The sequence below is a fragment of the Sphaeramia orbicularis genome, chromosome 9 (assembly GCF_902148855.1).
Source record: "Sphaeramia orbicularis chromosome 9, fSphaOr1.1, whole genome shotgun sequence".
NCBI lineage: Eukaryota > Metazoa > Chordata > Actinopteri > Kurtiformes > Apogonidae > Sphaeramia > Sphaeramia orbicularis.
In genome coordinates this window covers 5453621-5470947 of record NC_043965.1, presented here as the reverse complement: position 1 = coordinate 5470947, position 17327 = coordinate 5453621, and the positions used below count along the sequence as shown (strand labels likewise).

General features: G+C 34.7%; 1 protein-coding gene across 1 annotated transcript in view; it reads left to right on the top strand.

The window, feature by feature from the left end:
- Positions 1-17327, top strand: part of fras1 (Fraser extracellular matrix complex subunit 1) — a 1008712-nt gene that overhangs the window by 262001 nt on the left and 729384 nt on the right. Inside the window, exons 6-8 of the mRNA XM_030143455.1 lie at positions 789-922; positions 4659-4742; positions 17082-17183. Of these exons, the coding sequence (XP_029999315.1) occupies positions 789-922; positions 4659-4742; positions 17082-17183 (320 nt within the window). The remainder of the gene's footprint in view (positions 1-788; positions 923-4658; positions 4743-17081; positions 17184-17327) is intronic.

Sequence of the window (17327 nt, the reverse complement as noted above, 5' to 3'; positions counted from 1 at the left end):
AGTGACGTGCATTTGACATATTATTGGGAGAAGTGAAAATAACAGCGGACCAAGGATAGACCCCTGTGGAACCCCTACTGAACATTCAAAATAAGCAAATTTAACACGTCGGCACATACACATTTTTTACATTTTTACATCCCACAGCGACAGATTTTGATGAAATTTTCAGGAAATGTTAATACTGGCACAAGGAACAAATGATTACATTTTGGTGGTGATGGGGGGGTGGGGGGGTGGGGTGCTTTTCTAGTTTCTCTATGGGTTGTGTTTGTTTATCATGTCTTGTGTCAGTCTTTGTATTATGAACATATTATTTGAAAGTATAAATGTTATATTTGTTAAATGTTGAAAAGTTCTATAAATGTTGAAAAGTTCTATAAATAAAGTTTAAAAAAATAAATAAATATATCTTTCCAAACAGTGGTGTGATTAATGCAGTCAGGCCTACAAAGCTGGTACATAATTGAATTTTTCCGGGTGTTTGTCATTGTTGCTGAATACGGTGAAGCGGCTCATCCAGTTCAAACACTGTGACATTTTGTCTTTAAGCGGGCAGGATAATGTTGTGTCCAGAGGTGAGTTTTTAGCTGAGCTCAAAGGTTAATCTCAGCTCTAATGGTAGCAGGGGGCTGCTATGATGCATCCCGATGGTTAGCAGTGCAATTAGTGACTGTTGTTTTTCTTTTTTTTTCTTTTTGCTGACTGTAAATCAATGAGTGTGCGAGCGAACAGTTCATGAAGCCATTACCTGATGCTTATTTCCATTGTGTCTTTTTGTGCGTCAGAATCGTGCTCGTGGCAGGAGAGTGTGTACAGAGACGGTGAGCAGTGGAAGCCCAGCCTCTGCTCCAGATGTTTGTGCAGGAACGGAGACGTCCAGTGTTCAGTGGCCGAGTGTCAGCAAGTGGCCTGCAAACCTGTGAGTGCAACAACACATACATCTGATGGTTGATTTTAGAAGATGGATGGATGGATGGATGGATGGATGGATGGATGGATGGATGGATGGATGGATGGATGGATGGATGGATAGATAGATAGATAGATAGATAGATAGATAGATAGATAGATAGATAGATAGATAGATAGATAGATAGATAGATAGATAGATAGATAGATAGATAGATAGATAGATAGATAGATAGATGGTTTTCACTTCAACTGGCAGGTTTTTTTTTTGCTTAATTCAAGATTTTTTTGCTTAATTCAAGATTTTTTTTTGCTTAATTCAAGATTTTCTTGCTTAATTCAAGATTTTTTTTAGCTCAATTCAAGATTTTTTTTGCTTAATTTAAGATTTTTTTGCTTAATTCAAGATATTTTTTGCTTCATTCAATGTTTTTTGCTTAATTAAAGATTGTTTGCTTATTTTAATATTTTTTTTTGCTTAATTCAAGATTTTTTTTGTTGCTTCAATCAAGATTTTTTTTTTGCTCAATTCAAGATTTTTTTTTGCTTAAATCAAGATTTTTTTTTTGCTCAACTCAAGATTTTTTTTTGCTTAATTCAAGATTTTTTTGCTTAATTCAAGGATTTTTTGCTTAATTCAAGATTGTTTGTGCTTAATTCAAGAGGTTTTTTTTTGCTTAAATCAAGATTTTTTTGCTTAATTCAAGATATTTTTTTCTTAATTCAAGATATTTTTTGTCTTAATTCAAGATATTTTTTGCTTAATTCAAGGTTGTTTACTTAATTCAAGATTTTTTTTTGCTTAAATCAAGATTTTTTTTTTTGCTTAAATCAAGATTTGTTTTTTTTTTTTTTTTTTTGCTTAATTCAATTTTTTTTTTTTTTGCTTAATTCAAGATTTTGTTTTTGCTAAATTCAAGCAAAAAAAAAAAAAAAATCCCCCAATAGAACAAGTGATAATAATCTCGGTAAGATTTCTTGAAATAAGATTTTCAAGATCTATTGTTGAAAAATCAGTTCTTATATCTCACTGAAAAGTTACTCTTTGGGTGATTATGTCTTATTTTAAGTGTGATGAGATATTTGAACTAGAAATAAGAATAATACACGGTAAGATTTTGATATTTCCCATTTTAACGGCCATGCATCGTTAAATTAAAAAATGCAACATAGCCTTTCTAGCACTAGAACTGCCATTAGGTAAGATTCACTGGTTTTCAACAGTTCATTACTGTGTTTTAATAAAATAGAACTATTGTTTCTATAACACTAATTCATTCATTCATTTTTTTGTTTCAAGCAGAAGAAAAAAACATTTTTATGTGTACAAGGAACTAATATCAGCGCAATTACATTAATAATAAATAAAGGCGATCAAGACAAAATAGCAATTGCTATATACACTAGTAATAAAATAAATTCAATATGTACTCCTCTAAAAGGAGTGGGAAGAAGTTAAACGTACTGAATCCCACCCCCATCTCACATTTATGCAACATGACACATTACTTTTGCTTCGTCACACCTACTTTTAAAAACATGTCCTTAATGAAACCAACTAATTTTGTCAAAAAGATTATCCTCCTGTTTTTATATGTTCACATAACTCAAAACCTTAACATTTTGGATAAATTCTGATTTCAGATCTGGAATCGACATGCGGGATTTAGTTCAGATCAGATTAACCTTTAACTTCCACTGGGGTAAAACTGACCCATATCAAAGCATTTTTAACAGTGTATTGGCCTGTCTGCAACACTGTGGATTACGGCTGTAAGAAAATATCGGTTCTGCAGTATATCGCAATATTTCATTTCACAATACTGTATCAATATTAAAAAGTACTGTATCGATATTTTTAGATATTTATTCAAATGCAGATATTGTAGAGGTTTATTTTTGTTTTTCTGTTTTGTTTATATTTTATTTATTATTATTTAGCACTCTTATTAAATAATGTTAGTTCCTTTATTGGGACTGCACAAAAATAATGTTATGATGTATTATTAATGCATTATTATGTTTATTCTGTTGTTTTACTTGGTATTTTTATTTCACTGTTTTTTAATTGTACAGCTGTTTTTATGTCTTCTTAATCTGTTCTTGTGTTTTATTCTTTTATTTTGGTTTTTCCCCTGTAAGTTGCTTTGGAAAAAGCATCTGCTCAATGCATAAATATAAATGTAAAATGTAGTTATGAACTAATAGAATATGAACATTTGAACAAGATCTTAAACAGTAAAACATAATTTAAGTTTTAACAAAGGAATAGTTTGTGATATAGCATTAGATCCTGTTATGATCAAATACAAATGGGTTTAGTATTTGTGCAGATTTCTGGTGTAATTCAATTCTTCAAGGAAATAATCATTAAAAAAAAAAAAAAAAAAGAAACAAACCAAAAATTGCCTTTTTAACAGTATCATGATATATCGTGATATATCGTATCGTGATCCTAGTATTGTGGTTTGTATTGTATCGCCAGATTCTTGCCAATACATACCCCTGCTGTGGATATTTAGCAAAACATTTTTCTTTACAGTTGTTTTTTTGTCTGCACAAATGATGTTTTGCATGACTAAAAAACAGACTTTTTAAATTCCTTGATTTCTATGTGCTTTTAATTGAGTCTGTGTGGAAAATGAAGTGATTAAAAAACACCTCCGCCACATGTTAAATCAATCCACAGACAATAGCGTATTAGCATCATAATGGTGAGGAAATGATGATTAACAAAAGAAGACAGACACACCATTATCCCCGTCTTCTAAAGTCTGTCCTTGGTTTTCGAAAACTAAAATGAACATTTCACTTGTTCCTTTCTGAGCTTCGATTTTGATTCTTGTGTGTATTTATTAATCAGCGGACAAAGACGATATTTCACAAGTTTAAAAGCGCTAATCCCTACACTTTCAACAGAAATGTAAAAACTACAGAGTTGTGTTTGATGCGGATTTATAAAACACCACAGAAGTTTTTACCCTTTGAATCTAAAGTCTTTAATTCACACATCACACTGGAGGCAGATCTGATTATTAGTATTATTATTATTCTGCCTATAAGACAAACTGTCTCCACTATTGACAGTCTTTCGTAAACGTCGTAGCCTTTCGAGTGCATCGCCCATACAGATTGGGTATCTGTATGGGTTGCTATGGTAACAACATCATCATCCATTTCTAATGTGGAGGCATGAGAACTGTACCATGGTCAAATGATGAGAGACGAATAATGTTTTAATCCTGTTTGAATTATGGTGTCAGTTATATATATTTATTTATATTACGTTTGTCATTGTAAAAGATTATTTTGCATAATCTAAGCGACGTTACCGGAGCGTTTGTGTCTTCACAAGCTCTTACAGACGTCAACGTGACTAGTTCTCGTGGTGGATGTCACTTCTTTTAAGGCTTTTTCCGCTCGTCCTTGTGGATCAGAGTGAAATGTATGGAGTTAATGTATGGTTTGAGATGCACTTCACTGAACTGTCGCACTCTACTAAACGATGCTCAACAGTTTATCTTTACAACCGTCTTTTACTTTGACAAACGGCGTGGGCGTGCGGTCGAGGCCACAGCGCAAAACTGATCAAAAACATGTTTGTCTTTTGCTATTGACTAGAGTATTTTTTTTCTAAAGCCCTCTATATAGTCATTTACTACAAGTCACTATCCGTTGAGTGTATTGGATGTATTGACGAGCCTTAAAAGAACATATGGATCTGCTTGTGTTTTCTCTCCCCTCAGCATGAGAACTTGGTGATCCAGCCGGGCCAGTGCTGTCCTCAGTGTGTGTCCAACCCCTGTCTGTCCGCTGGGAAACAGTACCAGGTAGGGGTCTCAACGTACACATACACTATACACACACTGTATGTGTATAGGGATGTAACGATAACCGGTATAACGATAAACCGCGGTAAAATTGCAGACAGTTAACCCTCTGGTATCCGGGTGCGCCTTTTAGGCACACTTTGCACTTTGTTTTAACCTTCCTTATGTGTTAGCTTTCTGTTACCATCTCTTATGTTAATGGGTCGGTTTTGACCAGTGGCGATTTCTCATAGACTGCAAGGGAGGCCCGGCTTCCCCTAAAATTACTCAAATTAAATGGTTAAATATGTACGGTTGTGTTGACATTTTATTGACTACAAATGTGTTAGAACACCAGTGGCGGCTGCTCGTCTTTCAGACAGGGGAAGCTCATTGTCGGCTTACATTAAAAAAAATAGAATAAATAAATAAATCACAAAATTGTTAAGTTATTTAAACATAAATTCGGCCCTCCGTTCCTTTTAAAGAAAATGCTCAGTGACCTTATCGTACCAAGTATAGGCGTCTTTTCCAGGGACTGGACCAGTGTCCTCTCTGCTTAGATTGCCTTGGCCCAGTGTGTTGTGGGTGTAAGACTTCAGCCTTTCTAAACTACAGATGCTCCTTTCACTGCGACCTAGCCGACAGTTTGATTGATTTAACTATCTACAAAACGATAATAAACTCGGACAAGAAATGATTAAATTATGTAACCGAAACAAGAAAACGCTGAAATTATGTTAAATTGAAACAAGGAAGTCCAATGAGTGGGTTTTACTTACAGTGCAAGAAATGAACGAGTAATTTCGTAGTGGTTTCTCTTAGGGCTGTGCAATTAATCGAAATTCAATTACGATTTCGATTATTAGATGCAACGATTACAAAAATTATGTAATCGAGAAAAAACGATTATTAATTTTCAGTTGTTTTATTTCACGCGCACGCAAGCTACCATGAGCTGCTCTGCCCCGCCCCCCTCTAAGCTACTGCTGCCTGCTAGCCGGCAGGTCCACCCCAGGGGGACAGTTGTACCTAGCGGTCTGGAAAAACGGCAGGAGAATCACAGCAGAAGTGCTTGGTAAACAAAAAAGGCAAGTCACATTCAATTGTATGGAATCACTTTGGGTTTGATGAAGAAGACGAAGAGCAAAAACACATCACGTGCAAAAAGTGTTTCGTAGTTGTGTCCGCACCGACCGCTAACACAACAAACCTTTGTAACCATCTAAAGTTTAACCACCGCCACCGTTATCATAATCTTATGAAAAACTAAAACACATAAAAACAACTTCGTCCACAATGCAATCTTCGGTTTCCGAATCTCTTTACGCTGTAACTCCCGTATTAACCTAACCCTAACCCGTATAACCCTAACGGACGTATTCTAGATGGCTGATGTATACAGAAGGCCTGAACTGAAACCTCATGGTACGCCACTGAATTTACTGTGTTTCATACTACATTGAACATACTTAAATTTATAATTTGCACTTTACGTGAGTTTTTTTTTTTTTTTATTGCTACAGTTCTATGGCAAGTCTATAGCAGTTTAATTACAGTGCACTATTTATTTACAAAAGGAAACATACTTGAATTTACAGTACACTTATTTGCATTCAAAGATTTTTTTGTTTCGTACAAAAGTGAACATACTTTGCTTTAGTGGTTAAAAGCTTTATTTATGTTTAAAGAGTATATTTTACATTGTTTTGCAAGAAAAAAACAACTTTAAGGTTAACAAATAATCGTTTTTAATAATCGTGATTTCAATTATTGCTAAAATAATCGTGATTATTATTTTTTTCTATAATTGAGCAGCCCTAGTTTCTCTGATTTCACAGCAGAATGTGCGACGGTATTAAACTGAACTGTGTCAGTGAAGGAGGAGATCTGAAAACAGCTGTCAATCAAACGGGATTCAGCCTTTCGACTGATCCTCCAATCAGCACGTGAGATTCTGGCGTCCAGCCCGGCCGAGCTCCGCCCACAGCTCCATTCACCACCAGAGACGCCCGGTGTCCGGGGGCGGGACAACATCGTGGCATTTATCCAATTACCGTCGAGTTTTGAGGCAATGAAAAAAAACTGTTCCACTCAGTCCCATTGAAGCCCAGAGACGCCAGCAGTCTACGGACAAATGCACTGAGCAGAGATCGAACAGCGCAACGGGAATGGAGGAGAAGGGAACAACATCGCGTCTGTTGATTTGTGATAAAGCTGATTCTGAACAAACTCATCTGTGAGATGAACGTGTTCTAACACATTTGTAGTCAATAAAATGTCAACACAGCCGAACATATTTAACCATTTAATTGTCGTAATTTTAGGGGAAGCCGGGCCTCCACTGCAGTCTATGAGAAATCGCCACTGTAGAACACGTTCATCTCACAGACGAGTTATTACAGGTTATTACATTTTCCTGAAAATAAAAATGTGTTAAGTGCATTTTGTAATAAATTTCTCAAATTGTAATAACTTACTACATAATGCAAAAAAATTTACTACATAATGCACTGAGGTAGTTTATTACAAAATGCATCAGTTTATTACATAATGCGGGTTTATTACAAGATGGCGTGACATTGTTATTACATTTTGAATTTTTATTACATAATGGGAATTTATTACATAATGCGGCTCAACACCCCCCCCCCCCCACCTCATTTTCAGACTTTTATTCATGTTTGTTTGCTTCAGTTTCAAATCGTCATATCTCCGGTTGTATTTGCTCTATCAACACCAAATAAAAAGAGGGACAGTGTTTCAAGTGTGCACTTTCGAATGCAGTTGTCCCCAGTGGTCTGTGTGGCCAACTTCCGATGCTACGACATGTTGAAAATGTCATGTGATTCAGTCGTGGGGTCGTGACCGTGGACCCCTAAGGGTTAATATTCTCAGTGTAATTTTTCCATTGTGCTCATTCATGCTGTGGGCCGGGTTGGAACCTTTGGCGGGCCGGTTTTAGCCCCCAGGCCGTATGTTTGACATCCCTGCTCTAAGGCTTTTTTAACCCTTTCATGCATACTGGTCACTCCAGTGGACAGCTATTCAGAGCTGTTCTTTTGTATATTCATGGATTTTGTTGTTTTATTTTGTTTTGTTTTTTTGCACATATCTTTATGCATGAATTATGAGAACCTTAGTGGAGATTTTTTTTCCTGAGTATTTTTATTCCTCTTTAGGCATGAAAAAACAGTGCAATTTTTTTTTTTTTTTTTTTTTAATAAACCTGTTTTTTATGAAGGTAGAGTTGTTTCTTTATTGCTTCAACAACAACCAAAAAATCAATAAAAAAAAGTGAATGCAAAAAAAAAAAAATAATAAAAAATTAAGATCCAAAAAATTGCATTTGAACACTTTTTTTTTCTTTAAAATGGATTTTTTTTTAAATTGATTTTTTTTCTTTTTTTTTTAATGAAAAAATTTTTTTGGTTAAAGCAATAAAGAAACAAATCTACCTTCATAATTTTTTGTGGAGTTCCAAAAATGTCCACTTCACTGGACACCATTTGTTTAATTTTTGAATATCAGAAAGTGATATACATAATCAATACATTTTTAATGCAGCTAATCTGGTGTTTTCTCACATTTTATCATATGCGCAATTTTTATTAGCAAATGATTTACACTCAAACATGTTACTGCAGATCAGGTTTATGAAGAACAGCAAAGTTATAGTTATGTCAATGTATGAGATGGTGCAAAAGTGTCCACTGTGTTAACTCATATCAAACTAAAACAACAAAACCCATGATTATATTAGAGAACAGATGTAGAATAGCTATCCACTGTAGTGACCAATTTGCATGAAAGGGTTAAAGCAGAACATTTGCATATGGCTTCTGTAAATTAATATTGAACTTTAATATGAATGACAGATACCATTCAGCACAATAATGTTTAAAAGTGGGACAATGGGATGAGGACGGACTGTGCAGGCGTGACATAAGATGTGTGCTTCAAGTGCTAAATTAAATTAAGGAGATATGAGCCTTCGGAAAAATCAAATAAAACATATTCAGGGTTACAATGACCTTTTATTTCAGGTCATTATGGAAATCTAATCAGTTAATGACATGAGATTGGGGGGATATTTTCAATTTTCTGAGGTGAAACACTGGGTAAGGGGGCGTATTTAGTATGAAATGAAGTCGATTCACAGATTGTTAATATTGGTACAATGTTCCAGCTCTTCTCCAGTCGAGCTGCAAGTGTTTGGATTCAGGTGTTGGTTAAATAATCTGTATGGTAATGAGGTCGTTTGCATTCCCCAGACATTTTTTTAACCCTTAAAGATCCAAACATCCACCATCTACCAAAATCATGTACTGATATAAACTGTTTAATACCTGTTGATCCATTAATCCTGTCAATACATGTAAATAATTGGTGTAAAATACAGTTTTTCATCTTTTCATGGTCATCAGATATGACCCATTTGGATGTTCAGAGGCTCCATAGTTACCATGGAAACACCGTCTTCTTCTACAACATTAATTCACCTGTAAAAACCCATGGAGTTGGATCAATGACAGTGGATGGACACACTGGGTTTTATATATATTAGATCAAAAACAAATGCACAAAATAAATACAAATGTACAAAATAATAAATTATGTAAAAAAAAAAAAAAAAAGCAACAAACTGAATAAAATTAAGTAAAAAAAAAAAAGTAAAAAGAACAAAATTAACAAAAAAACACTGAAGTCAATAATATGGATTAATGACAGTGGATGGAGACACTTGGTTTATGTTCAATTAATGATAGATTTTGTTAAAAAAGTCACTTTTTCTTCAGTTTTCTCTGTTTTTGATATAATAATCCTCAACTTTCCTCTGAGCTTTCATGACCATCTACATCATGGGTGTCAAACTCAGTTTCTTTCAGGGGCCACATTCACTACAGTATGATCTCCAGTGGGCCGGACCAGTAAAATAATAACATAATAACCTAGAAATAAAGACAACTCCAAATTTAGTCTTTGTTTTTAGTGCAAAAAGAAACAAAACATTAAATTATGAAAATACTTACTTTTATAAACTATCCAAACAAAAAAGATGTGAATAACCTGAAAAAAAATTTAATTCCTTAAGAAAAATAAGTGTAATTTCAGCCAGTGAAAAAAGTAAAATTACATTATGGTAATGTTTACATCTACAGCGTTTCCTTAAAAATCTGAACAACGTGAACAACTTGAAATGTTTAAGAAAAACAAGTGCAATTTTAACAATATTCTGCCTCAGTTTATCATTTACACATGTGCATTACAACTGACATTACAATTACAAATAAACAAAACATTTAATAACAGGCAGAATATTGATAAAATTGCATTTACTTTTCTCAAGACATTTCATGTTGTTCATATTTCTTCAGGCTATTCACATTTTTTTGTAAAAGTATTATTTGTTAATGTAAACATTTTCGTGTAATTTTAGTTTTTTACACTAAAACAAAGATAAAATCTGCAGTTGTTATTATTTATAGGTTATTATGACAGTATTTTTCTGGTCTGACCCAGCTGAGATCTAATTGGTTTATATGTGTATGTATGGAACCTGAAAAAAAAAAAAGATTTTTACACAATTGATTAATATCTTCAGTGTCATTTTTGCATTTCACAAATTCATCCTATGGGCCAGATTGGACCCTTTGGCGGGCCGGCATGTTTGACACCTCTGATCTACATGATTATTAAATTAAATGCTGGAAAAAACATGATTTTCATTGTAAAAAACACAAGATACAGAAGGTAATATTACAATAAATGGTGACAAACCACTTAACCCTGTAAAGCCTGAACCATTCAATCATTGACAGAAAATTCCAGTTCTTTGAAACTGGAGCCTTTATTGGTCCTTCTGAACAACTAAAAAAAAAAGAGTTTTTCACATATCCTTTTCCATGTATGAGTTTCAATTTTGTATCATATTTGATACATTGGGTCTCAATGCTCAAATATTATTATTTTTGAACAAACAAAACATAATATAACAGAAACATGTCTAACAAATTGGTAATTCCTTTTCTAAATTGTCAAAGTCCTTCCTCTTTCCTCATTAATGACAGTCTTGTAGTGTCACTGGAAAGGCCTCTGGTGAATGAATTCCTCCCCCTGGTGGATTATCTGTGTATTGCATGTATCTAATTGTATACATCAGGTTTTTCAAGACAAAAAAATGTCACACTGATCATGTAGAGCACAGGTGTCAAACATGTGGCCCGGGGGCCAAATCCGGCCCGCCAAAAGGTTCAATCCGGCCCATGGGATGAATTTGTGAAATGCAAAAATTATACTGAAGATACGAACAATCAAGGATGTTAAAATCGTTTTAGGTTTTTTCAGTCTAAAGTGGATCAGACCAGTAAAATACTATCATAATAACCTCTAAATAATGAAAACTATAAATTTGTCTCTTTGTTTTAGTGTAAAAAAGTAAAATTACACAAAAATCTTTACATTTACAGACTAGCCTTTTACAAAAAAATGTGAATATCTGAAACGTCTTAAGAGAAGTATGTGGAATTTTAATAATATTGTCCCTGTTTTTTAATGTTTTGTGTATTTGTAGATCCACTGTGATCTCTAAGTTGTGATTCACACGTATAAATCATAAACTAATGTGTAATACTGTTAACATTGCCCTTATTTTACTTAAGAATTTTCAGGTTGATCATATTTGTTCATGTTATGTTCATGTACAATTCGTAGATGTGAACATTTTCATACAGAATTTACTTTTTTCACTCAAAACTTCTTATCCTATTATTTATATTATTTTGCTGGTCCGGCCCACTTTATATCATATTAGGCTGAATGTGGCCCCTGAACTAAAATGAGTTTGACAGCCCTGATGTAGAGGGTTTCAAAACTCATGTATCAAATATGATTCGTTTGGTGTTATAGGGTTAAGGACAGTTAAATATGGAGGAAAATTCATTTGGGAACTGCCACAAATATCACACTGGGTCCTTATGGGTTAAATATCGGAGTGTTGAGAATGTGTGAGATGGTTGGGCCGACATTCAAAAGGCTCAGAGGTGTTTTTTTTTTTTTTTTAGATGTTGCGTTTGATCTGGTGAGAACAAACCTCTCTGAAGCAAATGCAAAAAAGAAAATCCAACCCATACAGGTGAAGCTCCTGCAAGTGCCTTATTGACTCGGGATCCGTTTGATAAATGATTATAGCGTATCTGAGAGTAAAGTCTTCCCTCTGATGAAATAACATTTTGCATCCTCCAGGCCTTTCAGTCAATATTTAATCGAGCAGTTTAGCCTCAATGAGAAATAAGTTGGAACTTGATCTGACAAGTGCAGGAAGTTGACCCCTAAATTGAAACAGATTATAAATTTAAGGCCCGGGACGCTTTGGGAAAACTCCACTTTACCTCGACTTGTTCTGATGAGAGAGGAAGAGAGTTTTCTCCACTTAAGACGCTCACACAGAAGAAAACATCTATTTTTGAGCGGAGTTACAGCCCAGTGAACAAACTGGGTGCCCATCAGGAGACATTCAGGTCGAATTTAACACGTTTTTCAACAGCGTTTCTGTGAAATCTACAGCTGTTAATTAAGCCTAGGAAGAACTTAACTTTCAATATCTAGCCACTAATTACACTGGGTTACAAAAAAATGTTTTTTGCAAGCTGTCTTGGTTTTTTCAACTGAATTCGGACCATTTTGCACCGCTAAACCCAAAAATGACATCTGTTTTTTCTCAATCAGGTCCGTTTTTTTTTGCTAATTTGATTTGGAAAAATTTGATGTTCTCACAAAATTGATTAGATTTTTGTGACTTTATCAGTTGATTTTTTATATAGTTCTCACCCAAAATAGGTTTTAAGAGAAAAAAAATCATTTTCTAACAGGATTCCTGTTAGGTACAATGGTGTATTCAGCACAGATGCAGCAGAATACGTCTGACTTATTTTTTGCAAGATCTTCTAGTCGAAGCCATTTCATTCACCTGTAATATTAAAAAAAAACATTAATCATAAATTGGCAAAAGTAAAATCTTCAGAACTCGTTTATTGCAAGAAATATGAAAGAATTTTGTATCATATGATGTGAAAATGCCCATAAATGTAAGCAAAAATGTTAAAAAGCCAATATGTAGCATAGTTCAGAAAGTTGACCTGACTGAGCAAAATTAATGTTATTTTTGGATTCAGCACCAAAATGATCCTAAATCAGCTCCAAAAACTTAAATAATAAATTTGTTGTTGACCAGTGTTATCATTAGGCTATTATATATAATTAATGCTTAAAACAGTGTGTTATAATAAAAATAAAATAAAAAAAAAAAACAGACTTGATTTTTAAAATCGAATTTCTTATGATAAAAAACTGTAAATGTCCGTAACGAAATTATATGAGATTATAGAAATAAACTTTCAACTATTTGCACATTTGGGCCAAAATCCAGTGGATTTCTACAACCTGTTTCAATTCCTTCTTAATTTGTTACGTTTTATAACTTGTTCCGTCATGACATTTGCACATATAAGATCCAGACTTCCGATGAACGTTTCTCCAGTTCGACATAATTGTTTGTCAGCAGCAGCGGTTGTAGTCCAGACTGAAAATATGTCCAAACTTGGAGCCCATTACCTAAAATGTTCAGTTGTTGGTTGAATGGGACAGAGCAGCACAGCCAATAACCTGGAGGGGGCGGGGCCTGAAGTGGCTCATGTGCATTTAAAGGGCCGGCGCTCCAAACCACCTTTCTGGTGTCATTACTCAGAAATAGGGTTGAAGATGGACCTGTGGAGTTGAATTAACCCATAAGGACCCGGTGTGACATTTGTGACAGTTCCCAAATGAATTGTTCTCTGTATTTAACTGTCCTTAAGTGATTTATCACCATTTATTGTAATATTATCTTCTGTATTTTGTGTTTTATTCAGTAAAATCAGGTATTTTCCTACATTTCATTTTCTAATCATGTAGATGTTCATAAAACCTCAGAGTAAAGTGGATTCTTGTATCAAAAATAGAGAAAACTGAAGAAAAAGTGACTTCTTCAGCAAAATCTATCAATAACTGAACATAAACCCAGTGTGGCCGTCCACTGTCATTGATCCAACTCCATTGCATCTGTACAATTACTTTACATTTACACCTTTACTAAGTGATGTTTCACCATTTATTGTAATATTATCCTCCATTTTTTTATTTTTTTTTATTTTTTTCCATTTTTTTCCATTTTTCAGTTAAAATCAGGTATTTTCTCATGTTTAATTCACTGATTGTGTATATGTTCATAAAAGTTCAGAGTAAATTCACAGGTTATTATATCAAAACAGAGAAAATTGAAGAAAAATTGACTTTTAATCAAAATATAGATAAAAACAAGAGTGTCTACAACAAACTCCATGGGTTTTACTGGTGAATCAATGTTGTAGAAGATGATGGTGTTTCCATGGTAACTACGGAACCTCTGAACGTCCAAATGGGTCAAATGTGATGACCATGAAAAGATGAAGAACTGTATTTTACATCAATTATTTACATGTATTAGCGGATCAACGGGGATCAAACCGTTTATATCAGTAGATGATTTTGGTCGATGGTGGATGTTTGGGTCTTTATGGGTTAATGAAGAATTCAGATGCAATCAGAGCATTTACACTTTATGTAGACCACAGGGAAGTATTTGAAAATGCATAATTCCATTTTTTAAAAAAACAAAACAGCAAAATATCACTCCTTTAAGTATTCTGGGCTACAACCCCACTCTGTCCTCACATACAAAATAAACCAGATGACTTCCTAGCAAACATCCACAGTACAGGGCGGGGAAGCAAAATTTACAATGAACATTTAGTTGTTTTTTCTCAGCAGGCACTACGTCAATTTTTTTGAAACCAAACATATATTGATATCATAATCATACCTAACACTATTATCCATAACTTTTCAGAAACTTTTGCCCATATGAGTAATCAGGAAAGCAAACGTCAAAGAGTGTGTGATTTGCTGAATGCACTCGTCACACCAAAGGAGATTTCAAAAATAGTTGGAGTGTCCATAAAGACTGTTTATAATGGAAAGAAGAGAATGACTATGAGCAAAACTATTACCAGAAAGTCTGGAAGTGGAGGAAGCAACAAACAACGTACCAAAGCTTTTATTAAAGCTCTCAAATCCAAAATCCTAAAGGATCCAAACAAATCCATGAGAAAAATGGCAATTGAACTTGAGGTAGACAACAAGACCGTTAGAAATGCAGTAAAATATGATTTGAAGTTAAACTCTTACACAAGAACACCAAAACACTTGTTGACAACAGCAACAAATCCAACTTTAGCAATTTTTGGGAATCATGTTTATGTCCGCCTTCTAGCCCAGATCTAAACCCTCTGGATTCTGCTGTTTGGGGCGTTTTAGAACATGCTACCGATAGAACATCACACAGCAATGTTGACTTTCTTAAAGATACTATTAAAGAAGAATGGGAGAAGTTGTCACCCCAGTATTTGAGGAACACTTGCGCAAGTTTCAGGAAGCGTGTGAAGGCAGTTATTGAGAAAGAAGGAGGACACATAGAATAAAAACATTTTCTATTATGTACATTTTCTTGTGGCAAATAAATTCTGATGACTTTACAAAAAGCTAAAAACAGGTATGAAAAGGAGATGTGTGTCCATTATTGGAGTTAAATATTGGAATGATGACAACATAAATTTAAAAACATGTAATTCTTTTTTTGGTTTTTAAGAAAATGGTTTGTAAAGCTATTTTTGAAGCTTATAAATGCGATTAATTATCTGTTGTTGTTATTTCTTTGGAGGTTGGTAGCCTAAAAAGTTGTAATATAGGATAGGCTTTGATAAGCAGTCTGCTTCTGCCTATACCTTTTCAGTCATTATTACCTCCGCCAAGGAGGTTATGTTTTTGTCTCTTTGTTTGTCTGTCTGTTTGTCTGTCCGTTTGTCTGTCCGTTAGTGTGCAACATAACTCAAAAAGTTATGGACAGATTTGGATGAAATTTTCAGGGTTTGTTGGAAATGGGATAAGGAAGAAATGATTAAATTTTGGTGGTGATCGGGGGTGGGGGGGCCCACGGGGGGGGGGGCACACAGACAACAAAATTTCATCAAAATCTGTCCATAACTTTTTGAGTTATGTTGCACACTAACGGACAGACAAACAAACAGACAGACAAACAAACAAACCCTGGCAAAAACATAACCTCCTTGGCGTGGGGGGGCCCACGGGGGGGGCCATTGATCAGCCTTGGCGGAGGTCTGCGCTCTCCGAGTGCTTCTAGTTCAACATATTATTCAACACATGATTCTTGATTTTGTGATTCTGTGATTTTTTTTTTTTCTTTCTTTTGTGTGAAATGTCAATACTGTGTACAATATTTGGTGTTGTCATGACTGAATAAACTACTACTACTGCTACTACTACTACTTTCAATAAACTAATTGGTCATACATTGTCTTTCAATCCCTGCCTCAAAATATTGTACATTTTGCTTCCCCACCCTGTAATACTAGCAAATTAGGCTACTGGTATTATTATTATTATTATTATTATTATTATTATTATTATTATTATTATTACCTCCGCCAAGGAGGTTATGTTTTTGCCAGGGTTTGTTTGTTTGTTTGTCTGTTTGTCTGTTTGTCTGTCCGTTAGTGTGCAACATAACTCAAAAAGTTATGGACAGATTTGGATGAAATTTTGAGGGTTTGTTGGAAATGGGATAAGGAAGAAATGATTAAATTTTGGTGGTGATCGGGGGTCGGGGGGGGGCAGACCACAAAATTTCATCAAAATCTGTCCATAACTTTTTGAGTTATGTTGCACACTAACGGACAGACAGACAGACAGACAAACAAATAAACCCTGGCAAAAACATAACCTCCTTCGCGTGGGGGGGCCCACGGGGGGGCCAACTGATCAGCCTTGGCGGAGGTCTGCGCTCTCCGAGTGCTTCTAGTTATTATATATTTGTGTATTATTACAACATTTATTATTTCCCCCCCTCACTCCCCCCTCTCTCTTTCTCACTTTCATTCACACTCCCCTCTTCCCCTTTTCCGTATCGCCCCTAACCAAGCTATATTGCTTAGTCGCTCTTTACATTTATGATCTTTTTTCTATTGTAATATGATGTTGTGTTTGTTTGTCATTACTCTGTCGTTGTTGTTGTTGGTTTGTTTATTTGTTTGGTTTTCCCTTTGTTTATGTGTTGTTTTTCTCTCCACAATGTCTTGTTACCTATCACTAATAACAAAAAAAAAATATGCCAATGGAACAAATGAAACAAAAACCAAAAAAAAAATAAATAAAAAAAATAAAAACAGCCTTTTGTTCACCGTTGTGTGTCTGTGTGTGTCTTTGCAGCACGGCGAACAGTGGCAGAAGAACGCCTGCACCACATGTGTGTGTGACCGCGGTCAGTCCAAATGCCAGACCAGCACCTGTCGGCCGCTCACCTGTGAGAAGGTGAGAACATACACGGACACATTTCACCTCTGGAACTCTGTTAATGAATAAAAAGGTGTTAAACCATGAAACCTCACACACACTTTGACATGTGAGTGTTAACTGTTGTATTTATTTCCAATTCAATCCAACTTTATGTGTAAA